This window comes from Grammomys surdaster, unplaced genomic scaffold, assembly GCF_004785775.1.
Source record: "Grammomys surdaster isolate TR1022 unplaced genomic scaffold, NIH_TR_1.0 64, whole genome shotgun sequence".
In the NCBI taxonomy this organism is placed as follows: Eukaryota; Metazoa; Chordata; class Mammalia; order Rodentia; family Muridae; genus Grammomys; species Grammomys surdaster.
This window is the reverse complement of record NW_021604566.1, coordinates 2,961,578-2,989,414: the sequence shown is the minus strand read 5'-3', so window position 1 is coordinate 2,989,414 and position 27,837 is coordinate 2,961,578. Positions and strand designations below refer to the sequence as shown.

Below are 27,837 nucleotides of genomic sequence, written 5' to 3'. Positions count from 1 at the left end.
GCCATTGGAACTTCACGAGTCTGTGGGGTTCCTTTTGCTAAAGGATGACTCCCACACCAGCTTCATGTGTCATGCAACATGGCACCCACACAGCACTTTGAATTGCAGGGTCCTCAGTAAATACTGGAATCAGTAGATAAGAATTTGCTCACAGATCATGGGACTGTAGGCCAATTCCATTAAAATAGAAATGGTCACTAAAGTGACTTTCACTGATTCCATACTGCCCTGCCCGTGGCCTGTGGCGTTTCTTCCAATGGGTCATTGCTGGTGTAGAGCATGTATGTGAGGCTTGCAGGGCTCTGCCCCTGACACTTGTCTGTGGATTCTTTCTCATGGGTGAGCTCTGTTTGGAACTTTGCTTCCTCTGGCTCCCCTGTGGCTCACACCCTGCTCTTCTCTGCCCATGCACGGGTGTTTCTGCCTAGGCCCTGCCCCCTCCTATGCATGTGATCAACTTTACACCCACTTCCCGTGCTGTACTCCTCACCGCTGTCCCCTTTACACTGTGGCCTGCATGTCTCATCAGCCTCTCTCCTGATGGAATCCCAGTCAGCATTTCTGGAAGGACAGGCCCTCTTTCAGTGTATCCTCAGTGCATTGGGCATGCCACAGATACACAGTGCTGCATAGATGTTTGTATGCAATGCACGAATGCCAGCCAAGGCCTATCCTGTTTCTCACCAACTGTGTTGTCACTAGTCTGCACACTGGGTAGCTCTCCGGCCTCTACACAGGACAGAGACTCACCTAGCTTCAGCCCGTTGCTCCCGGTACCTCCTTCCCTGGTTCAGCCTGATGATCATAGTTCACATTTTGTTGGAAACCATTCAGTCCTCTCCTCTTCCCATTTTACTGTTGCGGATTGAACAACCACCATGTGCTGGGCACTGGGCTAGGAGACTCTCAGATACCAGAACTCCCACTGTGAGCAAGTCAGGTATAGCCTAAGACAGGCAGGTGAGCAGGCAGAAATGTCAGTACGCTATGATGATAATGGCAGGCAGCTCGCCTAAGAGAACACAGAAGCTCAGCATGTTCCCTTAAGACATAATTTAGGGACTGCCCTCACCCTTTGGGGGCAAGGAGGAGTCACAAAGAGAATCTGTGGCTGAGGAACATCAGAAATGCACAGATGTGAGAAAGGGAGGGAGGGAGGAGCAAACCCCAGGCCTGGGTCTGAGAGAGGTCAGAACAGCCAGGAAGAACAGTGGTTTGTCGAGAGGCAGAGCACAGCAGAGGATTTTCTCTTTCCTCCGAACACAACTCTCAGTTGCTACAGAAGAACTCTACCTTGTGAGCTCTGCCCGGTGGCTCTGTCTCTTGTTGTCTTGGGGGTGGCACAGTTCAGGCGGCCTCTGAGCCCTGCACCTGTGTGTTCTGTAGTTGGTATTTCTGAGACAGCAGTACAACCACTGTTTGTGTGGTAATGGTACATGTGCTGTTTGTTTCCTGCACTTAGTCCTTCTGCCCTTTTTTCTGGGAGGCCCTGAGACTTGGTCCAGCATCTTTCCTGAGATGGAAACAACTACTCGCTGTTGAAAAGGAGCCACAGGGCTTTTAGCTCTTCACGGGTTACTGAGGCATCTGTGGTGGGTGGATGCGCGGGACCCCTCAGCCTGTAGCTTTGATTTCAGTAGTCACACGACCTGAAGTCATCGTTCATCTCAAAAGGTTGCTCTCCATAGTACATATAAATACATCGTTGAAGAATAACAGGACAAATTCCAGGTCCTCTAGTTTCCTAAAATTTTAGGAAATTGTCATTTCCTAAAAATGACAGCTGTAGCCACCATCCGCCCAGGATAGCTATTAGTAACATGGGTGTATCGGTGGCTTCGTCGTTCCCTCTGTAAGAAGGTGTTGTACCTGTATTCCTTTCCTATCTCCAGAGGTGACTAATGCTATCCAGGATTTCCCAGGCTCTGGCTGTCATCTGTACAGTCAGAGATTCCATCTGCATGTCACCTTTTTGCTTTCCAGCTGGGGCCGCTGGACAGATATCCTGTCCCACGGACGCTACAAACGTCAGCTGACTGAGCAAGATGTAGAAACCATCTGCAGAGCCGTCCTGGTGTACTGTCTCAGTCACTACAGAGGGGACGAGAACATCAAGAGCTTTATCTGGGACCTGATCACGCCCACGGCCGACGGCCAGACTCGAGCCCTGCTCAATCACTCTGGTAGGTCTGTCTTGTGTTCTTTGTGCTCCTGGGTCACAAAAGGCTACCAGAAACACCACCATTCAGTAAAGAGCAGCGGTGGTGTAGACTGAGTGACCTGTACCTTACAGTCTCTTCCTCTGACATTGTAATATACACTGTAAAGGCATCCATGACTGTGACCCTGGTGCTTCTAGGTCTGTCAGCCCCTGTGCCAAGGGGCCGGAAGGGGAAGAAGGTGAAGGCCCAGAGTACACAGCCGGTATTGCAGGATGCTGACTGGCTGGCAAGCTGCAACCCAGATGCCCTGTTCCAGGAGGACAGCTATAAGAAGCACCTGAAGCACCACTGCAACAAGTAGGTACCAGGTCAAGGTGGGCAAGTGTACTCAACACCTGAGGTCAGCAAGTATGTGTGTACCACGTGAGCCCATTTGTAAGAGAGCAGTGTAGTGCCCCGTGCTCATCACTGCCATCTAAGGTGGGCATTCAGTCATCCCTGCCAGCAGGCACTCTGTACCTCCTAAGCGATGGGTCCTCCTTTCCCTGCCCTCTGCATCTATCCTGTTTGCTGTTTCACGGTGGGGACCCCACAGTATTTGTCCCCTATTTTGATGATTTCATTTGGTCTGGTGCCCACAGTTCATCCATGTTGTAGGTAGCATCAAGATCCTCTTGTCCGATGAATGCTGTTCTGCTCTGTGTACGCCTTGTTTTGTTAATCCTTTCTTGTCTGTTGGTAGACATCTGGACTGTTCCCACATTTACCTGTTATAAGGCTTGCTGTAGGATTGTAGGTGACTAGTGTGGGGCTAATATGTGGTAGTTCCTTTTGTATGACTCCACCTTTCACTGGCTGCTCCCATGGGGGGCACTCGGGAGTTTACAGAGCACTTTTTGCTTTAGTTATATCTCTGTTGCTCTGTAGACCCAGTTGGCTCAAAGTCACAGAGCTCCCCCTGCCTCAGCCACCTGAGTAGCTAAGATGGAAGGCACCCACATCTTTTCTTGGCCGCTGTTCTGTTTAATCTCCTGCTTATCCATAAAGATGCAGGTCTCAGGTTTCTCAGTCCAGAACACAGTGGGATTTGGTGACACACTTCCCTTCACCTGAGTAGTTCCTTGCCCATCTGACCACAGAAGTCCAACTCTGCCTTGTGGCTCTTGAGAGGGTCACCGTGATCGCCCAAAGCACTTGGTATCTTTAGAACTTGTTACTGTCCTAGCATGGTGTTTCTTACTAAAACTGTAACCTGGTTATCATAGCTGTCAGAAAATGTCTCCATCTGTGGTTTACCTTGTTGTGGGTTAGTTGCCTTCTGAGTTCTGGATTCAAACAGAGAAAGTTAAATGGTTTAATGTTAGAACAGTGCTCCTTTCCCCAGATGCCAGCGTAGCTAATTCCTAGTCTCCTGTCAGTAGCGGTCTTCATAGGGAGTCCTCCGCAGTTAGTACATGTGGTGAAATTGGAGTTCTTTGTGTAGTTTTTTTTCAGTCTCAGAAAAGCACTGTTGTTACCTTCTAGCTTTTCTCTGGAGTGGAAAGAGTGTCCCACTGTCCTTGGCCTGTAGACTGTGCCTTGAGATTCAGTCTTATCAAACGAGAAGAGATGTAGATATTAAGGTAGAAAAGTGAGACCCAATTGAAGGACATCCTCAAAAACTAACTGACCACTGCTCCTCACAAATGTGAAGCTTGTGAAACAAGACAGATGAAAGAAGCCAAGTGGGGGATACTGTCGAGTACTGTGTGCAGTCCTGGGCTGTGGGTTGCAGTCACTAGCAGGATGTGTGAAAGATTGTGGACTAGCCCTGGGGGCTTGTTAGCCTTCTTGTCCGTCCATCACAGAGCAGACTGCTTGAGGACAGGAGCTGTGTCCTGGCCATCCTTTCTCTTCCTGGCTTTCCCTCTAGAAGAAAAGGAGATGTTCACATCAGTTCATAGAAAGCTCCACACTACTAAACCTGCCCTGAAATGGAAGTCTGTGTTTTCTACCAAAAGGAAAAGAAACCATTAGGCTCCCTGCCTTCGAGTCAAGGAAAGAGTCCAGCCACAGGTAGAGGAGAATTCCTTTGGAACTACTGTTTCTGAGCATCCAGTGTAAGCAAACACTGGCCTACAGATTCTCTAGCCAGAGGAAAGCTAACTATTCTATCAATTTTCCTTATTTGGTTCAGTGTTTCAAAGTCAGTATTTGAACTTATATATTAACAAGAGAAAGAAAATTGAAAAGTAAAAAGGCATTTTCCAACACAACTGCTTATCTTGGCATACATCTTAATATTTGCAACCTTGCAGCCCACCCAATCCATGTTAGTCATGAGTGGACTCTTGGGGTAGACGGTGTGTCTCCCATGATATCTGGTCAGGACTAGTCTGTCTTAGTAAGACTGTCCCTGCTTGTCATTTTGATGTCTTAGAAGCCAGTCGTCTCTTGGGAGACCTAGATCTGTGTGCTTGTGCTCAAGGTGTCCCTGTGACCTTGGGTGTATAACCCATCCTCTGTTACCAACAGTGTTCACATCTGTAGTGTGGAAATGAGAACTTGCCTGTGTTATCACAGGGTTATTATGAAGACCAAGTGAGTCAGTGTGTATAAATGAGAACCATTGGTACAGGGGTGTTATACAGTTAGTGACAGGCTTATTTAGCTAGGGAAATAACACTGGAAGAAACCAACCTTCACCAAGAGGGTCATCTTCAGGTGTCAATCAATCCTAAATGCACATATGGGCTGTCTAGTAGGGAGATGACCTGTGCTGTATACCAGGTGAGTTTTATTTGTAGGGTTGGAGGAATCATATTTTAGCCATTGAGGAAACGCGAGCAAGATGGAAAATCTGGTGACCTGACAATGTCACCAGTTTTTAATGTTGATTCATTAAAAATGAGTATCAGTGAGTTAGATACATTTTAATCTTGTAGTGTTTATTATTTTTAAACTGCAGCTAAGGTCCCCTGATAATATAAGTGGAAGTAATAGACACGTATAATTTCCCTGGGTAGGGTAAGGACCCAGCCCCTGCCCACTCCCCTCACCATCTTCCTTTCTCGGAAGCAAAGTTGTATAATCTGAAAAACCTGACATTCCATATTGAGGGTTTATTGTAAGGTAGTAAAACCAGATTTTATATCTCGTTTATTCCTACAACTTCTGATGTGCTTCCAAAAATGGTATTAAGGCAGCAGCTGAGGAAATTTTATGAGATAATGAAGCAGAACAGTTACTGAAAGCCATCTGCTCGGTTGTTTACAAACTTGCTTCAATACTTCAGAGGCAGTGGTAGGGTACGTGTCTAAACTTCACAAGCTGCACTAGGTAGGTCTAAGTGAAGTACGCCTGGGCTGGGCTGAGCTCGCTCCCTCTCTGTGCAGCGTGAGCGGTTGCCAGGCAGGCCTGTTGGAAGCCAGCAGAAAGCACCACACAGAGGTGATTATGTGGCACCATCTGTCACGCTTCAAGCCTACCATACAGCATGGCTAATCAGCCTTGGCAGGATGATGGATGAACAGCAGCAGCTGCCAAAAGCCACTGTTGGCAAACAGCACTGAAGTTAAGAACTTTTCCCCCCTCTGTCTTCCTCTCCAGGGTCCTGCTGCGTGTCCGCATGCTGTACTACCTAAGACAAGAAGTGATAGGAGACCAGGCAGAGAAGATCCTCGAGGGCGCTGACTCAAGGTTGGTGCAAGCACACATTTGTTCTGGCCCTCCACAGGCTAGCCCAGGTGGTTGAGAAACTCCACGGCTTGTGCTTAGAACCCACCCAGCCTATCAGGAGCTCACCTCCTTTCTGTGTCTTTCATGGAAGAGTTTGTCCTCTGGGCTTGGGGTTGGGATGAGAAGATGGACAGGGCCATTTGCATGTGCTTGTTTTTAAGAGGTTGAGAAACAATGGCTTCTGACCTGAGCTGGGATACCTTGTGATGAGGCTCATTTCTGGCTACAGACCACTGCCCCGTGTTACTGATTCCTCCCTACCCTGTTAGATTCTTATTATGAAAAAGAGGTCACACAGGACTAGGATTCATGTTAAGTACTCGTATTTAAAGAGTGCTTAAATGCTGTCTTTCCAGTGAAGCAGACGTGTGGATCCCTGAGCCATTCCATGCTGAAGTTCCTGCAGATTGGTGGGATAGGGAAGCAGATAAATCCCTCTTAATTGGAGTGTTTAAACATGGTAAGGACGTTTCTGTTTGAACATATCTTGACTGTGTGGCTTCCTCTTTATTTAGAACTCCTTGCATACTCTTTTCCAAAGTCATAATATTAATGAGGACTGTTCCAAAGGACTCTTGGCGCCTACCATTTCTCTGTACTAAAAATCTAATATGAACTGTAAATATCAGATGCTGTTTTTGAATGTTTGTTGAGTGTTTGAGAAGAAAACATTTCTTTCTTGGCTGTAAACAGAAGTCAAACCATATTTGTTTTAGCAGTAGCCAAGTCGTACCGTAGCATTCCCGAAACTTTGCTTCAGAAATGGCTGCCCTCGCTAACTCTGCCAGCCCGTGTCAGAGTGGACGGTGGGCTTAACCTCTGCTATTAATCTGGACAAGTGCCTCCTGGGCTTTGTTCCAAGCAATATTTCACAAATGTCAGTGCCGAGGACTCAGCGCTCCCCCGAGTGGGATGCAGCCTTGTTAACTTTGAAAGGCTGGGGATGCAGAAGTGCCATGATATATACAGTGAGCGGCTCCTGATTATAATCCCAATTCTCTGGAGGTCGCAGAGGTACTCTCAGCAGCCCAGGCTGACTAAAGGGGAGAATGATGGCTTATAAAACCTTTCATGATTACAGTTTGGCTTGCGGCTCTGCAGCAGTTAGGAGCGGTGTGTTGTAGTACACGTCCTAATTGAATTGTGCTGTTCCTCCTCTGTACTCCAGCCGTGTTCTGTGAGCTCGGCCTCAGAATCACTTTCCCGCAGTGCACTGTTGGGATCTGCCATTTCCCATCTAGTCAACTTGGGCAGTCAAAAAGCAAATTGCAGCTTGAAAACCATAGAGGGAACAGTGTCATCTTACTGACATGCATCGTCATAAACCTAATAAGACAGGTTCGCTGGCCTTCCATACATGGGGATTTTTCAGCCAGCCATGTGAGTTCCTGCAGGACCAGAACTACTGGAGGTGTGGAGGAGTGGGGGGAGTAGACCTGGAGAACCCCTGCAGAGGTCATAAAGAAATGTTACGAAGCCTTTTAAATGTCAAGCAAAATTAGATGTTGGGGAAGAATAGGGTCAGAAATCTTCCCTGGCATCCTGCAGTTTTCCCGAGCCCTTTTCTGTCTGTGTGTGTGGTCATTCAGTGGCACCTCCAATGTATGAGGGGGCCCACAAAGGCTTCCCTAGAATGCTGTACCCAAAACAAGGTCTGTTTAGTTCGGCATGATGTCTGGGAAACAAACTGGCTGTGTTGTGGCGGGGCCTACGAGCTTTGACAGTGACGGGGTCTTCCTTTGTTTCTGCACGTGTGTCCTCTGTGTGCTGGTGGGTATGGCCCAGGCTATGAGAAGTACAACTCCATGCGAGCTGACCCTGCACTGTGCTTCCTGGAACGAGTCGGTATGCCTGATGCCAAGGCCATCGCCGCTGAGCAGAGAGGGACAGACATGTTAGCAGATGGTGGTGATGGGTAAGAAGGACATTCTAAAATTTTAATAAACTTTATGTCAGTATTACGTCTTCTGGCAGGGGTTGGTTCTTATGATGGGCTGGGCACTCTGTTAGGCCTGGTTTGACTCTGCTGCTTACCAGTAAGTCTTGTCTATATAGCATACGAACTACTTTAAACAAAGTTCACACACACACACAGATAAATAAATGCAATTGTCTCCTTGGTGACTCCCTCACCACCCCTTGTAACTGTGCATTCTAAATACTGGTAGAGTCGCTTTTCATTGCAGACCCAGACTGAGTACTGGGGTAATTGTTACTTACTCTTCCTCTGTTACCTCCCTTCAAATTGATGTAATTTAAAACGATCTTTTTTTTTTTTTTAATTTTACACAGTGGAGAATTTGATAGAGAAGATGAAGATCCAGAATATAAACCAACGAGAGTGCCATTCAAGGATGAAATAGATGTAAGACCTTGAGTGTGTTGGCTTTTACAGTAAGATATTATATGCCAATATAGAACTTGTTAAACTTTATAGATAATGGCCTTCCTCTAAAAGAGAAAGTAAAAATCCAACCCCAATTGAAAATCGCTGTTTCTCACATTGCTTCCAAGGAATTTGCAAATTCTCCCCCAGAGGATAAGGAAGACTCCATGGAGGTGCACAGCACAGGTGAGGTCCCAGCTGGTAGACAGGGAGACCAAGCTGGGCAGCCCGAGTGCCCACAGCTGGATCCCACGCCATGGCCCGGTGAGAGCAGCTCACAGCTGCCCTTCCGTGTGGGCCCTTCCCTGGGGAATAACGGTGATCCTTACTTATGGTTTTCATTACATTAATTTCTTGGATAGAACATTTTGATTAAGATAATTGATCTGCTTGCTTATAATCATTATTTAGTGGAAAATTTTAAAGTCCTTAAAACATTTTTATTGGGAAGAGGCATTTATTTAAATCTGAAATATTTCTGTGGACTATTGACTCTCTACCGTGTATAAAATAATTAGACAATAACTGCGTGCTTGTTATGTTCAAGATTGTCACCGTAAGCACATTTATAAGAAAGACTGATAAACCTTCGCCCAGCCCTTGAAGAAGTTAAAAGTAAATAGTTTACCCATCCTCTCTGCTGCTACCACTTGTTTATATTCTCAGAGCTGAGCGTGGCGGGGTGGCCTGTCCCACCCTGTCCTCTGAAAGCTAATGAGTCATCTTTTTTTTTGTTGGAAAGTTGTCTGTGTTATGAGAGATGTTTCAGACTCTTTTTTTTCCCACTTCCTCAGGCAAGCACAGCGAGAGCAATGCTGAGTTAGGTCAGCTCTACTGGCCGAACACGTCAACCCTGACTACGCGTCTGCGCCGGCTCATTACTGCCTATCAGCGCAGCTATAAAAGGCAACAAATGAGGCAAGAAGCCCTAATGAAGACAGACCGGCGCAGACGGAGGCCTCGGGAGGAAGTGAGAGCGCTGGAGGCGGAAAGGGAAGCTATTATATCTGAGAAAAGGCAAAAGTGAGTTCGCCACCTTTTTTTGCAGTGTCCTCATCCCCTGTGCCTTCTCTTCTGTTCTCTGCTGTGTCACCAAGAAGCGGTGATCACACCACACACTGTCAGTAAAGAAAGGCCTGGTACCTGGAAGGTGTCTGTCCCTCAACCCTAAATAAGTCCTAGAGACATGGCTCTGGGGGCAGAGAAAAGACAGAGTGTCCCATATGCCCTTCTGAGCATGATGTGAGACAGGTCTCCTTTCCCACAGGTGGACGAGAAGAGAAGAAGCTGACTTTTACCGGGTGGTATCCACCTTTGGGGTTATTTTTGACCCTGTGAAACAGCAGTTTGATTGGAACCAGTTCCGAGCCTTTGCCAGACTAGACAAAAAGTCTGATGAGAGTCTGGAGAAGTATTTCAGCTGCTTTGTGGCCATGTGCAGGCGGGTGTGTCGAATGCCTGCCAAGCCCGAAGATGGTAGGTACATGAACAAATGTCTGGCCACACTCTGCTAGGCAGTCGAGGCCGTGCGTGCAGGTTAGGGTGGGCCCGGGGCCTGTCCAGATAACCACCATGCTTCATGTTACAGAGCCACCTGACCTTGCGTCCCTCATCGAGCCCATCACAGAGGAACGAGCATCCAGGACACTGTACCGCATTGAACTGCTTCGCAAGATCCGAGAGCAGGTCCTTCATCACCCACAACTGAGTGACAGGCTGAAGCTCTGCCAGCCCAGCCTAGACCTGCCTGAGTGGTGGGAGTGTGGACGGCATGACAGGGACCTGCTGGTGGGTGCTGCTAAGCATGGGGTCAGCCGGACAGACTACCACATTCTCAATGACCCTGAGTTGTCCTTCTTAGATGCTCACAAAAGCTTTGCTCAGAACCGTGGGGCCAGTACCGTATCTTCTTTGAATACTCTGGCCCTGGGCTTTGGCCAGACTCCTCCAGTTATTTCCTCTGCTCATGCCCATGAAGAAAAGGTAATGGAGCAGGCTGAAGGCAAGGCAGAGGAGTGTGAACACTCACCGGCCAAAGAGAGGTCGGATGGGAAAGAGGAGGAAGAAGAAGGCGATGGGGCCAAGGATGGCAAGCAGGAATGTGAGGCAGAGGCCAGCTCTGTGAAGGGTGAACTCAAAGGGGTGGAGGGCAGTGCAGACCCTGGGTCCAAGTCTGTCTCAGAGAAAGGCTCAGAAGAGGATGAAGAAGAGAAGCTGGAGGATGACGATAAGTCGGAGGAGTCGTCGCAGCCGGAAGGTAATGCCTGTCCCCTGTCACTGTCCTGATACCACAGTGGAGCATAGCCTTTGTAGGATACCATAATTTTTTTTTTTCAATTGAGAAATTCAGAATCTCACTTCATAGCTCTGGCTGGCCTACAACTCTCAGAGATCCACCTGCTTCTGCCTCCAGAGGGCTGGGATTCAAGGCGTGTACCATGCCCTGTGTCTCTAGCACTGTGTTTTGTAAAAGTCATTGATGGCTAGGCGTGGTGACATGCACTTTCAATTCTAGCATCGGTCGGTTGATCTGTGTACTGTACTCTAGAACTATACAATGAGACCCTGCCTTTTTCTTTTCCCCTAAGAGGAATTCATGTCCATTTTCTTCCGTGAAGGAATAGTTTCAATTATGTGTACATATGTTTGTCCTCATACTTTATACCTGCAAACATATTTCAAGGAATGTAAACTCAAAGCAGCTGTGAATACACCAGTCACTTCTGCTTTAAAGACAGATTAACTTCATAGTCAGGTGTGCTAAGAATTCCTGGTAATGTTAAATTTGGACACATGAATATCATGGAAGAGCTCACTGAGCAAATATTTTAGAATAAATGATGATTGGTTGGTTGGTTGGTTGGTTGGTTGGTAGATAGCATATTTTCCATGTTACAGATTGCTATAACCAACACAAAGTAGAAACCAGACACCATATTGAACTTTGCTGCTGCTCTTTTTTACTAGCTAATATGTTAGCCAGAACAGAAGCTCTTGGGTCAGAAACATGATTAGCCTTCAGCACCAAAAGTTGTACTTAGTGTAGTGGCACGTACTCCTTATTTCAGCACCTGGGAGTAGAGAAACCAGAGGATCACAGGTTCAAGCCCAACCCAACTGTATAATGAGTCTGAGGAAGTCTTGGGCTACATATGACTCTGACTCTATGACAACAAAGGAAAGATTTCCGTGGCTGCTTCATCAAGATAGAAGAAGCACCATCTACATTTGTGGGCTATTTTGTTGTAAATTTTATACAAGACAGGCTTGAGAAACACCCCATATCTTTCTAGATGCACCCCATATCTTTCTATAGGCACTCAGTAAGGCAGAGCTGGGTGGTTTTCCTGTTTTCAGCGCCGAGACTAGACTTGAGCTTCCAGGCATTCTGGCTGTGAGTGCTGCACGTTACTCATTTCTCAGCAGGAGCTGTCTCTAGAGGGAAGACTTTCGATGAAGAAAGCAATGCTTCTATGAGCACTGCTAGGGATGAAACCCGAGACGGGTTCTACATGGAGGATGGAGACCCTTCGGTGGCTCAGCTCCTTCACGAGCGGACGTTTGCCTTCTCCTTCTGGCCCAAGGTTGGCAGGATTCTGTTACTGTGATTGTTTTGCTGATAGAACAAAAGAACAGGAAGAAAAATCTCTATAGCTTGATTTTCAAATAATTTGAAGTAAACCTTGTTAGAGCATATGCAGAGCGCAGAATTTTCCTTTATTTTAAAGTAGTAATCGGGTAGAACCCAAATGAGGAAACATTTAAGATACTTTCGTAATAAGATAATGTGGTAGAATGACAGAACCATTGCTTCCCCACTCCTTGGGGCTCTCAGTCTGTCTGTCTGTCCTATTGTCTTGTAGAAGCTCTGGCTGTTTCAATTTAACAAAATGAAAAGTGTGGAACTTTTCATTTTGAAACCATGTTAACTTTTTAAAGATTAAGTAAAGCTTTTAGATTTAAAATAATTTATTAAAAATCCCACTGTGTTCTTAAGACCAGAGAAGGGTGGTAGTGGGCCCCTTTGTTCACATTCATCCTGAGGTCATCCCAGATGTAGTTACCTGTAACTCCAGGCAAAGACAATTGTTCTTTGGTTAGGAAGCATAATTCTTTAAAATGTTCTCTGTGCTGATAGGGCCTGTGTTTCTCAAGGCAGGAAGTAGTCGTAGTAAGTGCCGCTCGGTGCACTTGAGGTGATTCATCCCAGGCCACTCTTAATGGTGTTAATGTGGCTTAAAAAGAAGGTGACATTTCTGTCTGAAGGGTACACTGTCAAGGAGATTTTTTTTTTCCTGTTCATGTGTCCTCTTGGTTCCTGGTCACATTAATTTCCCACATTGAGTCTAGAGGGGGAGTTTCTCAGTTCAGTCAAAGGTTTATAGTCCCAGGCACTATTGATCTGTGGAAGCTTGGTGTAAGGGGCTGTAATTAGAACATTTTAATGTGCATGCTTCAGTGAAATTTGGAGCAATAATAGGAGAGGAACCCAGACTGACATTCATTAGGTGTTCCTAGGTTGCTGCTCAGTTCATAATGCTGAGCTTTATTAATAGTGACGCTAATGATGCCCCTTCCTGGGACACACTGCACTCTGGCCTGTGGCTCTGAAGGGCCAGGGCCAGACCACTGAAATGCGAAGTGCAGAGGCTCCATTGAACTCACTGCGTTCTTGAAGCCTGGAAGAGTTCCTTTTACAGTTTGAGCTTGTTTGGAAGGTGGTATTCACTTAGTGTGCTCCCCGTTTCATGTCATTCATCGAGTGTAGTTGAAAATAGTACTTCTTCTTTACTAGAGCAGCTAGAACATTCCATCAGAACCAAGCCATTCTGATGGATCTTTGTCTGTTTACTTCTTGCCAGGCTACTTCAGCCCAAATACTTGACCTTTCAACATTCTGTATTCTTTAGCATGTTGGTGGACATACTAATCTAGTCATTTAAAATAGGTCTTTGTTACAAATTTCCTGTGACTCTTCCCCCTTCAGGACAGAGTAATGATAAACCGATTAGACAACATCTGTGAAGCTGTACTGAAAGGCAAATGGCCAGTAAATCGGCGCCAGATGTTTGATTTCCAGGGCCTTGTCCCTGGTTACCCACCCTCCACCGTGGACAGTCCCTTGCAGAAGAGGAGCTTTGCTGAGCTCTCCATGGTCAGCCAGGCCAGCATCAGTGCAAGCGAGGACATCACCACATCTCCTCAGTTGTCTAAGGTAAGTCACAGCAGTTTGCTTTAGGGACGAAAGGAGATTTTTGTGAATTTTAACTGATTTGGGAGCTTCTGCTCAGGAGTCTGACTTGATTTTATATGTCTAATTGTGTTGCCCATATTAGCCTCAAACTCCTGGGCTTAACCTTTCTGCCCCCAGCCTGTTATGTAGTTGGAATCACAAACATTACTATGCTCAGCCAACTAGTCAGACTTTAAAATAAGACGGTTGTTATTGCCATAACTGTGACCACCACTACAGAAAGGACTTGTTTTTTTCTAATGCCAGCCCCTATTGCAGATAAAGGTCTGGCTCATTACAACTCTGTTCTCTTGGGAATTTTCAATAGGATGATGCCCTCAACCTGTCTGTCCCTCGCCAAAGGCGGCGGAGAAGGAGGAAAGTTGAAATCGAGGCTGAAAGAGCTGCCAAGAGGCGAAATCTTATGGAGATGGTTGCCCAGCTTCGAGAGTCTCAGGTGGTCTCAGAAAATGGACAAGAAAAAGTTGTGGACTTATCAAAGGCCTCAAGAGAGGCAACAAGTTCTACCTCAAATTTTTCATCTCTTACTTCAAAGTTTATCTTGCCTAATGTCTCCACACCAGTGTCTGATGCCTTTAAGACTCAAATGGAGCTGCTCCAAGCAGGCCTTTCACGCACACCTACAAGGCATATGCTCAATGGCTCCCTGGTGGATGGAGAGCCCCCCATGAAGAGGAGGCGAGGCAGGAGGAAAAACGTGGAGGGCCTCGACCTGCTTTTCATGAGCCACAGACGGACGCCGTTAAGTGCAGTAAGTTGGGTGTTCACTCCCACAGTGTGTCCCTCTGTTGACAGCCGGCCCTAGGCTGCTGACCCACTTCTTGCAGCAACATCACATTGAAGCTGCCTTCCTCCACCAGAGAAACAGAATTACAATGAACAGAGCCATGGTACTAAGCCAGAAAACTGTGTTGATCACTGGTACAGATCACTCAGCATGAGCCAAAGGCAGCACAAGAATTTATTCTTCCCAAGAACCTGACAGATCGATTGCTCTAGAAAAAGTAGCATAAAGCTACTTCTAAGCATACAGTTGTTATCTCTGAATTCTTGAGGACTTCTGCTCTTAAAAATGCTGATGCCCGGGGCCGGTATCAGTTAGACTCGTGTGAATGCTTAGTGTCAGGTCTCAGATACCTAACTAGTGGCTTGGAATGCTCTCACCCCCTATAACTAGTTGTTTTAGAAATCTGAGACATGTCATTGCTAGTTGGAGGACAAGTCAGTGGATTTTTAATTAGAAGGAAATGTAATGCAGTATGATAAATTTTCTTTTCCTAACTGACCCAACCGTATCATCTCCAGAGGGGACCCCTGACTCTCTGGTGGCAAGAATTTTACCCTGAAGAACTCTATTACATGTGTTCATGCAGAATTGAGGACTTCATATCCTGAGCTATTGATTGGAAACTCTAATCAATAGAGCCACTTTGGGCTAGGCTACTTTGAGCCTTCCAAGAGGCAGTAGGATAGGTTTTTTTGGGGGGGGGGGTTGGGGAGGGGCTATGATTTTAAACCCCCGACCCTCCCCCTCTCGGGGGGGGTTGTTGTTGTTGTTGTTTTTCCTGGCCCATCTTTTCTTCTTCTAACTCTGTTATTTGCACCAGCTTGTTCTTTTGTAAGATAGAATCTCACTATAACCTAGGCTGTACAGAGACCACCTGCTTCTGCCACCCTGAGTACTGGGTTAAAGGCCTGTGTGCCTAGCACCAGTTACTTGAGCTTTTAAAAGGCATACTTGGAAAAATAACAAGACGTCAGTCTTTGAAAATGTTAGCTGCATAAGCAGAAGCGTCCATACTTCCTATGGGTTAAGACTTAACTTTAATGTCAGCACATATATCTAAGAGAACGCTCTCTTGTTGCTTTGGATTTTTGCTTTTTCACGACAGGGTTTCTCTGTCTGCCCTGGCTGTCCTGGAACTGCTTTGTAGACCAGGTGGGCCTGGAACTCAGAGATCCTCTTGCCTCTGCCTCCCCAGTGCTGGGATTAAAGGCATGTGCCAACACTGCCCATCAAGAACTCCTAGTAGATGTTAGAAAATGTATTTGTAAGGACTTTTTAACTGTTAGATGTTGTAAATTGGAGATCTCCCCAGTTATTGAGGCTGGTTTGTATGTGAATAAAATACTCGGGAAGTTCTGAGTTGGCATAGCTGTGCCAGTCAGCAACGGAGAATAAGTTGTGCTGAACACAGCTTCACCTCCATATTTCAACTCCCACTGCTGTCACAAAGGAGGAGGGGCCTCCATTGGCACCACCGATGGTGACTGTGTCTTCTGTGCCAGGCACAGGGATTTGAAGAGTAAAGTCCCGATCTAACAGGGCATGTGTAGAAAGTCAGTGTTGGGGTGAGGTGACCAAAAAGTATACTTTTGAGTATTCCCCAATCAAAACATTCAAAGTGCTCCTAACTTTTAAACTTTTGGGAACCAACAGAACCCACTAACTAGAAAAATCCCACAATTGACTTCATGAAGGGTCACAGTTAAAACATAGCTTCAGAGCAGGCAAAATGACTCAGTATGTAAAGACACTTTAACACCCAAGACTGATGACATCATTTTGATTCTGGAACAGAAGTGCGTAAAGGTAGAAGAAGAGAAGCAAATCCTCAAAGCAATTGTTTGACCTCCACATACTTCATGATACAGATACATGCATGTGCACATTTGCATACATACATGCATACACACACACACACACACACACACACATGGATCATGCACCCATGCATACAATCAGTTAAAGAAATTTAAAACAGTTACATTAAAATATTACATAAAAACTGCTTAAGGCTATGTGGTGAAGATGTATAAAAAGGTAATGAATTCATGTTGAGACATGAATCCCAGCCACAGTATGTCTGACAAATAGTACAAATACTATTTGTAGTACTATTTGAGTGTAGTAAAAATACTCGAAAAATACAAAATTGAAAGTGAATCCTGGTTTTAGGTGTTTTGAATAAGGGCACCCAACTTCAGTGATGTACCAGAGTTATGCATGTGTGCTGGGACCATGGCATGCTCACAGTGCTCCCAAGGAAAACTTGGAGGAGAGGAGAGGAGGTCAGGGAACCCATAAGTTAGTTTGAAGGTTGTTACCTGTCACTAAATGCTGGAGATCTTGTTGGAGCAGACGTGCTGGGGCATGAGAGCACCTCTTGCATCTGGCTTTGAGAACGGACCATTTTACTGGAAAGTTTGGTGAAGTCATGAAGACAATGTGGACATGTCGATGACATAGGATGCAGGTTGTGGAAAGCCTAGAGTACCAAGCTGAAGAACGGGGTGTTCTGCAGGCATTGGGGAGTGACTTAACGGCAGCTTTTGAACCGGGTGGAGGTTACTGCATTTTCAAATGCCCTGGGGTTGGAGAAATGGATGTGGGAATGTCGAAAGCACAGCATTTAAGGGCCAGCAGCAGGGTGAGGATGGAGTGCTAATCTCTTGTGTTTCCATGCCTGCCTAATGGTGCTTTTCCAACAGAGTTGTACTGCTCTCCGAGTGCCAGGAAGCCAGTTACTTATAAACTGGTGCTGGTTGAAACAGTGTCGAGTGATCCCTGAGAGGTCACCTGTCACACACCTCTAGCTCAGACCACCACGTGGCATGGTGATGTAGTGCTTGTGGCTTGCTTGGCCCTCTAGGCTTCGAGTCTCCTACAGAAAAATACCATTCCTACCTTGTGAGGAGTTGAGAAGTATCATCTTCTATTCTGAAAGCCATCCTAAAATGGCCATTGTTTCCAATAGTGGCTTCCTTTTTGAGGAAAGATCTTTTGGGCTGGGAGAGAATCTTCCTTGAGTAGTGCATTCTCAGAATCTTATCATGAGACAATTCAGATCACTGTCTGCTTCCTACAGGAGGATGCTGAGGTGACCAAAGCTTTTGAAGAAGATATAGAGACCCCACCAATAAGAAACATTCCTTCTCCTGGACAGCTGGACCCCGACACCCGGATCTCTGTGTTAAACCTTGAAGATGGGACGAGGCTGGTAGGAGAAGACGCTCCTAAAAACAAGGATTTGGTTGACTGGCTGAAGCTGCACCCCACTTACACTGTCGATGTGCCGAGTTACGTACCAGTAAGTACTGCAGAGCCTCACTGGGTCTGCCTAATTGCTTCTCATCTGAGTGAGTTCTGGATAGCTACCTGCACCCTCTGTCTTTGGCTTGAATGTCTCTAGGTTCACGTGTGCCCCAGATTTCTGGTGTGACTTCTGCATGAGAGAAACTGGTTGCAGTCTGTCCTACTGAAGGACACCCTCACAGTTACTTGAAGATGGCTGCTACTCATTTTCCTACTTCTCCAGCATGCTTTCCTCACAGAGTCTAGCTCCCAGGGGTCTAGGCTTTGGGGGACAGTCTTGAGTGCATTTCCTTGGTCATCAGACAAAGCCTGACCAGCCCAGAGCTATAAAGCTCTTGTCTCCAGAGATTTCTTTTAAGCACCTAGCCCTAGTGTGTTACACTAAACGTCAGTCATGACGTCCGTGTGGTATGTCCAATAGACCACTTTCTAGCTGGCAACACAATCTCTTCCTATGCTTTTGTGGTTAATATTTTTTAAACATTTTAGCTTTTTCCCTGAGTTTGGGCCATCTCCTCTCTTGCTACCAACAGTTACCTTTCACCCTCCCCATTTATAACACCTCAAAGACAAAAATCTCATGGAGCCATTTAGAATATCATCTCTGGCTTCATTTATGTCACTGACTAGAGCTAAGTGAAGGTACTGTATAAAGTTTCTTTTAAAATACTACAATTTGCATAAATATTTGAAGACACCTTCCTCTCCTTTTGTTCTTGGTGCCGGACTAAACTCAGGTGCTCACAGACGCTGTGTAGGTGCTCTGCCACCGAGTCACGCCTCCAGCCCATCACAGAAACTTTAAATGAGAGGCTAAGAGCACTTGTTGCTCTTACAGAAGACCTGAGCTCAGTTCCCAGCACCCACTTATAATTCAAGTCCCAGGAGACCCAATGTTCTCTTCTGACCTCAAGAGCACCAAGCACATACATGCATACAGGCAAAACACCCATACAAAAAAAATAATAAATACATCTTTAAAAAAAAATTAAGTAGATTCTCAGAGAGTACAAGTTGGATAGACCAGTTAGTGCTGGAAGATCCTTTCTCAGACAAGTTCAGTTTCGGTTAAGTGCAAATGATTGTTAAAACTTCACAGTGCTTGAACCTGTTCTCTTAGGCATTTACAGAAAGGGGGCAGTACTAAATACAGCCTCATTAAATACATCCTTTTCTTTTGCAGAAGAATGCAGACATGCTGTTTTCCTCGTTTCAGAAACCGAAACAGAAGCGACATAGATGTCGAAATCCTAATAAATTGGATATAAACACTTTGACAGGAGAAGAAAGAGTTCCCGTTGTTAACAAACGAAATGGGAAGAAGGTAAATGCTGGGGAAGGGGCTGGTGAGGACAAAGAATCGCTTCTTCTGGAACCTGTGTGTATTCCGGTGGACCCGGAAAGAGGAGATGAGGGGGGAGGGGAGGGAAGCCTCCACGGCGTTCAGATGTTCACCAGATGCATCTTCCCAGATGGGTGGAGCCATGGCCCCTCCAATGAAGGACCTGCCCAGGTGGCTGGAGGAGAACCCCGAGTTTGCAGTCGCTCCAGATTGGACCGACATAGTCAAGCAGTCTGTAAGTACACGAAAGAGATCCACATAAAACTGCCTGGGTGCTTAGTGTCCCATTAGCTAGTAATTATCCAATTGTAACTTAATCCTAGCTTAAAAGAATTGTCATAATGCATCATTTTCTTAATCAGTGTGTTGTATTTTACATACACATCATTAATTGAAAATGTGCTGATTTGTCAGCTCTGATTTAAAAATACTGTGTGTGCATACCCACTCTGAGCCCTGGAGGTGGACTTGCTCTAGGGGAACCAACCTCACAGCATCCTCAAGATAGACCTTGTGCTGGACGGGAATGTTAAGATTATTAGCTGTGATGTCCAGTTTTAAAATAGCAATTTTACATAAAATTTTAGCATTATTAGTTTCTTTCAAGACAAATTAGTGGCATGCTTATTGGTTTTGTTGTTTAAATAATACAATAAAATTGCCTCTAGCCATGTGTTGGGCCTCAGTTTTGTGAACTGGTACCTCCCTAATATCCTCTCCGAGGTCCTTGTACATCTGACTCCACCTCTGTAGCTCTGACTACTACTGTCTAGTCTCCATTCCTAATGGTTTGTCTTTTGAAACTGGGTAAAATGGAAGTGCGAACTTTGTAACCTGAGACTGGCTTTCACTGGGTATTTTCCAGTCACCCAGGATCTGCCCCTCCTTGCTCAGTCACCTCGTGTTGTTCCATTACCTAGGGAAAGACCTCTGGGGTTTCTCACATTTGTGAAACTACTGTAAATATTTACATGCAGGTTTGGAGGTAGCTTCATATGGGGGGGTTGTTACACATGTGAGTTTAACTTACTCAGTTTTTCTACAATGTTACAATTTTTTTTCTTCTTACCTATATTTGAAATATCTAGAACTCATCTAGAATGCAGTGTACAGAATGTCTTAAAGTCTATTATTTTATCATTTTTCTTTCATACAAAACCTTTTAAAATTGGCATATTTATTTGGAAATTAATTGACAAATGAAAGGTTATTTGTGCTTGATGCCTGTGATGCACACTTGCGTATCATGTGGTGATTACTCCCGTCAGTCAGCCACTGTCTGCTGTGGTGATCCTTAAGTTAATTATGGATTCAGCTACCTTGGCATTTACTTCAGTGGTGAGTAGCCTTGAACAGTTTTTTTCTGCAACTCAGCACAATTCAGCAATTGAACATAATGGTAAGAAACAGAACCTGTGCTTTCCAAAGTCTCACTTTAAGCACTTGCTTGCATATTCAGAATATTGGTGTGGAGCTCCAAAAGGCCCACATTGGCAGTAAGGTACTCTAACCCGGCCTCTACAGCTGTTGTCTGCTTTCCCTGTCCTCCAGGGTTTTGTTCCCGAGTCAATGTTTGACCGTCTCCTCACTGGACCTGTGGTGCGGGGAGAAGGAGCCAGCAGGAGAGGACGGAGGCCCAAGAGCGAGATCGCCCGAGCAGCCGCAGCGGCTGCTGCTGTTGCCTCTACTTCAGGGATCAACCCTCTGTTGGTGAACAGCCTGTTTGCTGGGATGGACCTGACAAGCCTTCAGAATCTCCAGAACCTCCAGTCCCTCCAGCTGGCAGGGCTCATGGGCTTCCCTCCAGGACTGGCCACAGCTGCCACTGCCGGAGGCGATGCTAAGAGCCCCGCCGCAGTGCTGCCCCTGATGCTGCCAGGGATGGCGGGCCTGCCCAATGTGTTTGGCCTGGGCGGGCTGCTGAACAACCCTCTCTCAGCTGCTACTGGAAACGCCACTACTGCTTCGAGTCAAGGAGAGCCAGAGGACAGCACTAAAGCGGAAGAGAAAGGAAACGACAACGAAGACGAGAACCGAGACTCTGAGAAAAGCACAGACCCCGCCGTTTCGGCTGCTGACTCTGCGAACGGATCTGTTGGTGCTGCTACTGCCCCGGCTGCATTGCCCTCCAACCCGCTGGCCTTCAACCCTTTCCTCCTGTCCACCATGGCCCCAGGCCTCTTCTACCCATCCATGTTTCTACCTCCAGGACTGGGGGGATTGACACTGCCTGGCTTCCCAGCACTGGCAGGACTCCAAAATGCTGTGGGTGCCAGCGAAGAAAAGGCTGCTGACAAGGCCGAGGGAGGCCCCTGTAAAGACGGAGAGACCCTGGAAGGCAGCGATGCCGAGGAGAACCTGGACAAGACTGTAGAGTCCTCCATCTTGGAAGACGAGGTTGCACAGGGTGAAGAGCTGGACTCCCTCGAAGGCGGGGATGAGATAGAAAACAACGGAAATGACGAGTAACAGCAGCAGTTCCACTGAAAGTGTTGAAGACTGTTGACAGGTGGTAGTCCTACTGTTTACACTCACAGTTAATGTTCATACCTAGTTTTATAAGCTGTTCTGTAACATAGTGTAGCAAAAAAAAAAAAAGAAAGAAAGAAAGAAAGAAAGAAAGAAAGAAAGAAAAGAAAGAAGAAAAAAAAAGTCCAAGTCATGTTTTGCAGGTGTGTCCGAAGGTATCTTGGTCATTAAGTATTGTGCAGTGCATTATTTATTATCCCTAGGAAGGATGAAATTTAAGAGGTGATCATGTCTTTTTAAGGAAACTTACATAATGCTCTGCTTATTTCTTTGGGTACCACTGGTATTATAATAAAGAGCAATTTGTAACAGCGGCACTAGCGGAAGGAAGTGCTGCTCAGAGGAAGTATGAAGTTATATATTTAATTTTTTAATTTTAATTTTTTTTTGCTGTGAAGGTCAAGATGAAATTTACCATACATATCATACCTTGCTCATTCGTCTCCCTTTCTGACTTTATGGGGGTTCCCACATTTTGCATACACACATCCATACACTCTGACAATCTCCACGTTAGTGTGAACGCCTCTGTCCCGAGGCGCAGCAATAATAAGGCAGCTGTTGAATGTGAAGGGTCCCTTTGGAAAACTAACCTTCTGGGAGGGTTCTTGCCAGACAACTGCAGTTCCATTGGCTTGTGGTCTTGTGATGCACTGGTATAAACAAAGTAAATAGAAAAGTAAATAGAAGACTGAGAGAAGTGAGAATCAGGTACCTTTTTTTTTTTTTTTTTAAATTAAAGGACTTTGTTACTTTAGCCACAAAGCTAAAACAGCATTACCTCAGCTCTAAACTAGCCTTGAAGTTTACAGACAGGACTTTGTAAATGTTTTTCTTTGTTGTGATGTCCTTTTATTTTTTTTTCTCTCTCTCTGAAAACTGCTATCATGTAAGATAAAATGTAAATTTCTGCCAACTGTAGTAATGATGCTTTTAATAAAAGTGACCCATGATATGCAGAGATGTAGTTATAGAATGCAGCGTGTAGGGAAACTGGTGTTCACTCTTTTTTTGGGGGGGAGGGGGGATTCGCAAGCACTGCAGATACAGCAGCATTCTGGCTCTCACGCTTTGCTTTCTATGTCCTCTTATGCTAGATTAGCTGTTAGTAACCCACACTAGCTGTCTTCAAGACTAGATGGAGAGGAAAACCTTGAATTACCACCTTCATGTAATTCCACGCCAGGTATCTCAGCAGACACACACACAAACACAAAAAAACCCTCTTATTGCTCCCCTGAAAGGGCATCTGAGAGTAGGAATCCTGAAAATGTGTGCAGCCTGCGATAATGGGGTACACAGTAGACAAAAGGGCAGAAGAAAAATGAGGCTTTAATAGGCACACTATCTGGGTCATTTATCCTTGGATAATGGGAGAAAAACACAATGTCGTAGTGTCAGCAAGGGACACAAAGGCATTCTGGTGTCCTGCCGACCAGAGCGTGATATCAGGAGCCAGTGTGTGGAAAGACTCACGTGGAACTAAAATGGACCCACTTAAGAGAGAGAGAGAGAGAGAGAGAGAGTGTGTGTGTGTGTGTGTGTGTGTGTGTGTGTGAGACAGAGAGAGAGAGAGAGAGAGAGAGAGAGAGAGAGAGAGAGAGAGAGAGCATGCACACATGCACATTCACCCAGTCTCAAGGGCTACTAGATTATTAAACCCTTTACTTGTTTTCTACAATAAGGTTTAAATTATAAGACCTATTTTCTATGTCATTTGAGGAAACCCTATTTCCATCTAAACAAGTGATATAGATGGAATTGTGTATGCCTTTTACCTTTCTATATCCCCTTTACACGCCAGTGCACACAGAGGTAATCCTCTACATGGGACAGGCCAGCCTATCCAGATTCCTTTTGGATAGTGAGATTCCAGCTGACTTGTGTATCCAAGATGAAAATATGTCCCTATGACTGTAAGAGGAGCAGTTTGAAGCTACCAAATGGCTAAATCTTGAAGGTTAACCAGCCTGTGCTCAGTAAGCAAGTGCCTTGGAATGCCTTCTGAAATGGCCTCCTTTGACCTTGGAAGTGAAACCAGAGCTGCACGAAGCAGAGACCTTAAATATTTAACTGAAAGACGTCAGTATGGAGAGCTGGTTTAATAAAACACATTATAAAAGGGTCTATTCCTAAAATTCTTTATTTGCTGGAAACTTCCTTGTCAGCTTCTGTGAACAGGGTTGAGCATGACTCTGTCCCTGTCAGCACTGAATGTCGAGAGTGATGTTGAAATTCAAAGCAAGGGTGTCCATTGCTTGGCAGCAGTAAGAACTCTGAACTTAGAAATCAGCACCCATTTTGTATTACACAAAGTCATTCAGATTTCCACATTGGAAAAATACATGTTTTCTTTCTTTCAATGGAAAGAAGTCTTGTTCCATCTTGAATCTATCTAAAAAATATTTCCGATTCAGCCTACTGCTAACCAGTGTTTCCCGTGCTGTGAATGAAGCCTCAGAGCACCAGTACCGTTGCTGCTTCGATTGATGCTGGATTCAGTGAGGAAAGCTGAGAAGCGGGTTAGTGGCTCACTGCGTTTTGCAGGATGGTCTGAACCATGGTCCACCAGGTCCTCCTGAAGGATTGCATTGGGTTTCAAAAGAAAAATGATACGGGGATGATCCAAAGTTGTTGGTGTTACTGTGTTTTCATAATTGTATAGTATAGTTGAGGCTGAAACTTGAAAGAAAAGCTTTTTTAAGTTTCTTTTGAGACAAGGTCTTCATGCACCCTAGGCTGGTCATATACCTTCCTGCCTCTGCCTCCCAAATGCTGGGGTCATAGGTGTGTGTCATTGCACAGGAAAGGAAGCCTGTGAAATTAGATCTGGAAAGTCTCAGTCCCAGTTTGTGTGTTTAAATTTGAGTTTGTGTTGTGCTCCCCCCCCCCCCCAAGTATTTCTACTGTATAAAGAAACCAAGTCTTTGAAAAGATGAACTTGCCCCTGATAGAACCTGGAGTTGGAATCAAGCTTGGCTTGTTCTCTAAGCCCAGACCCTTAACCATTGTGCTAATGAAATCAAGACTCACAAGTAAGCAGTGAAATGAAAAGAAAAACAAGACTGAACCCCTGCTGTTGTGTTTCTTCCCTGGTAGAAGACTTACTCAATGCAATGATAGATTGGTGAAGACAAGGTTACTGGAGGGCCCAGCCAAACTCACCTAAGCTTTGAGAAACAGTAGGCAGCCGTGGCTGCAGACCTCCTGAGAGAAAGAACCAATGCTCAGACCTGAATCTGGGGCTGCTATGGGGTGGGAAGGAATATCGCATGTCTGCCTAGAAGAGTTGGGAAGTGGGTCAGACCGTATAGTCTGTATGGTTCTGGTGGGAGGTTGGGTTTCATCTAAGCACTAAAGAAAGTCATTGGAAGGCTCCAGCCAGGAAAGGGAGATATTTATGCATTTAAAGTGTCAATATGGCAGTAGCCCAAATTAAGGGCTTGCAAAAGGAAGTAAGGAATTCCAGCTGGTCTAGCAGCCTTGAGTTTCAGCAGTGGGCCTGGGAAATACTTTAGAGTTAAAACCTCCTGTTTAAGTAAACAGCTCAAGAATAATTTCAATTAACTCTTCAGGACTTGAAATATACCCAGAGGTAAAACCAGATAAACAATATCTTCTATTTTTTTTCTGTAATGCCACAATTAGTGATTTTTAAAAGAGATTGGAAATTGAAGTATTTTTTCACAATACAATGAAAATTATTTTTGAGTTAACTTTAGAATGTAATTCTTTATTTTCTCATTATTCACTTTATATCTGATTGAAGCCATGCCTTCCTCTCAGTCCTCCCCTCGAATGGCTCCTACCCCTACCCTTCCCTCCTCTTCACCTCTGAGAAGGGAGAGGTTCCTTCAGGGAACCAACCCACCCTGGCCTCAAAATGAGAATGTGCAGCTTTACAGCGAGTTGAGTGTCTGCAGAGCACAGTGACATTAAACTGGAAAACAGAATGATGTCAGCGTCTTCTGACTAGCACTTGAGAGTTAGGAGAGGTCTCATTCATTCACTGTGTCTCTTGAATAAGCTGGTTTATGTATTTTCTTAGCTCCAGTAAGATTTACCACAGTTTTATAGACATACTAAACTAAATTGAAAACTACTCCTAGAATTTAATCTTAGACTCCTTCTTGGGAATATTCTGTAATGCTGAAGATGGTCATTGGACTATTAAATTGTTTCATAAATGTAGTGTCAACTCTCCTAAAGGATCTGTAGTAAGATCTAGCTTAGGATCTTCCTACATCTAGCTGAATTTTAGTTTGATCTCCTTAGTCATTTTACTGTGTAGCTTAAACAAACTGGAACGGGGCAGCGGCAACATCAGGTATGTTCATCTCTGACATCTGTCTGTTTAGAGTGATGCATGGTTTGTCTGGCTCCTAAGCAGATTGGGACTTCCATCATGAGAGCAAAGGAGGCAGCGTTCCATGTCAGCGAGCTCATGGACATGCCGCTGAACTGTAGCCGAGCCTCTCTGCAGCCTCAGCCTCCTGTGAGCGGTCTTTTCTCCATGGCCTTCCTGGTCCAGAGAGTAATCTATCATGGTGGATTTGGGGTTGTAGCAAAGCAACACCTCAGTGAGATTTCTCGTGTGTAAAGCAGAAGCACCTATTTAGAAAGTCTCAAAGGCTTTGGCTAGGTGACCTCCTCCACTGCCCTCTCACCACCTCCACAGTTTGATCTGAAAGCTTAATTTCAAAATTACTGAAGAAATGTGATCCTCCTCACCGCCTGATGGGAGCCAGGTGATGCTTTGCAACTCAAAACTGCCGCACTTCTGTCAGTGTCGGTTCTCAACTTCCAGTTGGATGTGGGCTGGGTGGCTGAAAACGAAGCAAGCTGTGCATTTAATAGTTTGGAGGAAGGCACGTGGCATCTGACAATGGCATGAATGGTTCAACCCTTCCCACCACGCCTCCCTGGGAGGCAGTAAGCTCTGGTTTGTAGATTTTTGTTGTTGTTACTAGGTACTCAGGAGCTAACCACACCACACCCAGCCAGTTAGGCACAAGTTGTTGCTACTATCCCTTTGTATGAAAAAATGGGGTCATCCCACCAGAATGGTGTGTCTTCCTGTCTTCCACTTGGCTTTTTCTGGGCTGTTGTAGCTCTCACTATGGCTTGCACAGCTGTGCTTTCCTCTGCTAGGGCTGGAGCCTCCAAGGTAACTCCATGGTGTTTTCCCTCTTACTATGAGAGGTCTGGAAAGTGAGGGCAGCCATTGCCTCTTCGTATGGCTGGTACCTCAGGAGGAAGTGATATCTCAGAATGGGCCTGCCCAGGCACCCCTCCCCTGTCACCATTCCTATCTTACTACAAAACATATCCTTGGCTCATTTTTATAAAACATAACAATCATGACTCCAAAACCTGAGTCATGGCAAAGAATAATTTATGTTGATGTTGTATGCTCCTATGTTTTCTGTGTTCTTTTGTTGTTGTTGTTGTTGTTGTTTTGGTGTTTTGGTTTTTTTTTGGGGGGGGGAAGGGGAATCTCATTATGTACTCTCAGTTTGCCTGAGTGCTGGGGTCACAGGTGTATTCTACCATGCCTGGCTTTAATTATTTTCTAGTGTGACTTATAACAGGCCAGATGAGCCATCAGTTGCTTTCCGGTGGGATTGAGAGCACATGGTGTGGGCTTTATGTAGGAAGAAAGCTGACCTTGCTGACCACTGCTTTCTCCTTAACATTTGCAGCTCAGATACACCCACGGCTGAAGCCCCCACCTTGTTCTCCTCCCCCACACCACGTGCCCTGGCTGCCATGATGAATGCTGGGCAGAAAGTAATGTCAAAAACACATTCCCTGGAAGTTTCCCCAAGCCATTTACAACTCTACTGGCTATCTTGGCACATATAAGTTGTAAAGGGTAAGAACTCATGGACAGTTATAAAGCCATGTGACACTGGACACATCCCTGCACATTAGAATGTTCATGAATGTGACTCATTTATCTAGCAATGATGCCATGCCAAATGCCTTTCCCCATGTGCCAGGGAGTCACTGAAGCCCACCAGAACTTGAAGGTTAGGCAAACATACACATTTGTGTGTTACAGACACAAATGACCCTAGCTTCTTGGTTGTTAGTCATAGCTAAATGTATTAAATTATTAAGAAGTTCTGAGCCCAGAGATCTGAGGGGAGACCTGTGGCTTCATGGTTTGTCTTGGCTTCCTATAATTCGACCTCGTCCAGTTTGCTTTAAGGCAAGCTCATCTGGGCTCCTAAATTATTGGGATTAAAACAAACAACCACCACTAAACGTAAAAAAAAAAAAAAAAAGTGGCCTACACACCAACCTATGTTGTATTACCATGGTTATATGCTTCTTTAAAGTGTCAGC

General features: G+C 45.4%; 1 protein-coding gene across 4 annotated transcripts in view; it reads left to right on the top strand.

Moving 5' to 3' along the window:
• The window catches only part of Chd7 (chromodomain helicase DNA binding protein 7), a 118,304-nt gene extending 95,859 nt beyond the window's left edge, over window positions 1-22,445 (top strand). For 2 of the 4 annotated variants that reach the window (XM_028769146.1, XM_028769141.1), the window contains exons 21-37: window positions 1,984-2,183; window positions 2,360-2,519; window positions 5,751-5,840; window positions 6,236-6,339; window positions 7,665-7,794; window positions 8,172-8,244; window positions 8,394-8,451; window positions 9,060-9,288; window positions 9,533-9,741; window positions 9,854-10,522; window positions 11,689-11,849; window positions 13,253-13,480; window positions 13,827-14,270; window positions 17,389-17,610; window positions 18,799-18,939; window positions 19,088-19,192; window positions 20,509-22,445. In XM_028769146.1, coding sequence (XP_028624979.1) covers window positions 1,984-2,183; window positions 2,360-2,519; window positions 5,751-5,840; window positions 6,236-6,339; window positions 7,665-7,794; window positions 8,172-8,244; window positions 8,394-8,451; window positions 9,060-9,288; window positions 9,533-9,741; window positions 9,854-10,522; window positions 11,689-11,849; window positions 13,253-13,480; window positions 13,827-14,270; window positions 17,389-17,610; window positions 18,799-18,939; window positions 19,088-19,192; window positions 20,509-21,426 — 4,141 coding nt within the window. In that variant the 3' untranslated portion in view covers window positions 21,427-22,445. The remainder of the gene's footprint in view (window positions 1-1,983; window positions 2,184-2,359; window positions 2,520-5,750; window positions 5,841-6,235; window positions 6,340-7,664; window positions 7,795-8,171; window positions 8,245-8,393; window positions 8,452-9,059; window positions 9,289-9,532; window positions 9,742-9,853; window positions 10,523-11,688; window positions 11,850-13,252; window positions 13,481-13,826; window positions 14,271-17,388; window positions 17,611-18,798; window positions 18,940-19,087; window positions 19,193-20,508) is intronic. The other 2 variants (XM_028769148.1, XM_028769145.1) reach the window with 2 other exon arrangements.
• Window positions 22,446-27,837: the final 5,392 nt, after the last annotated feature.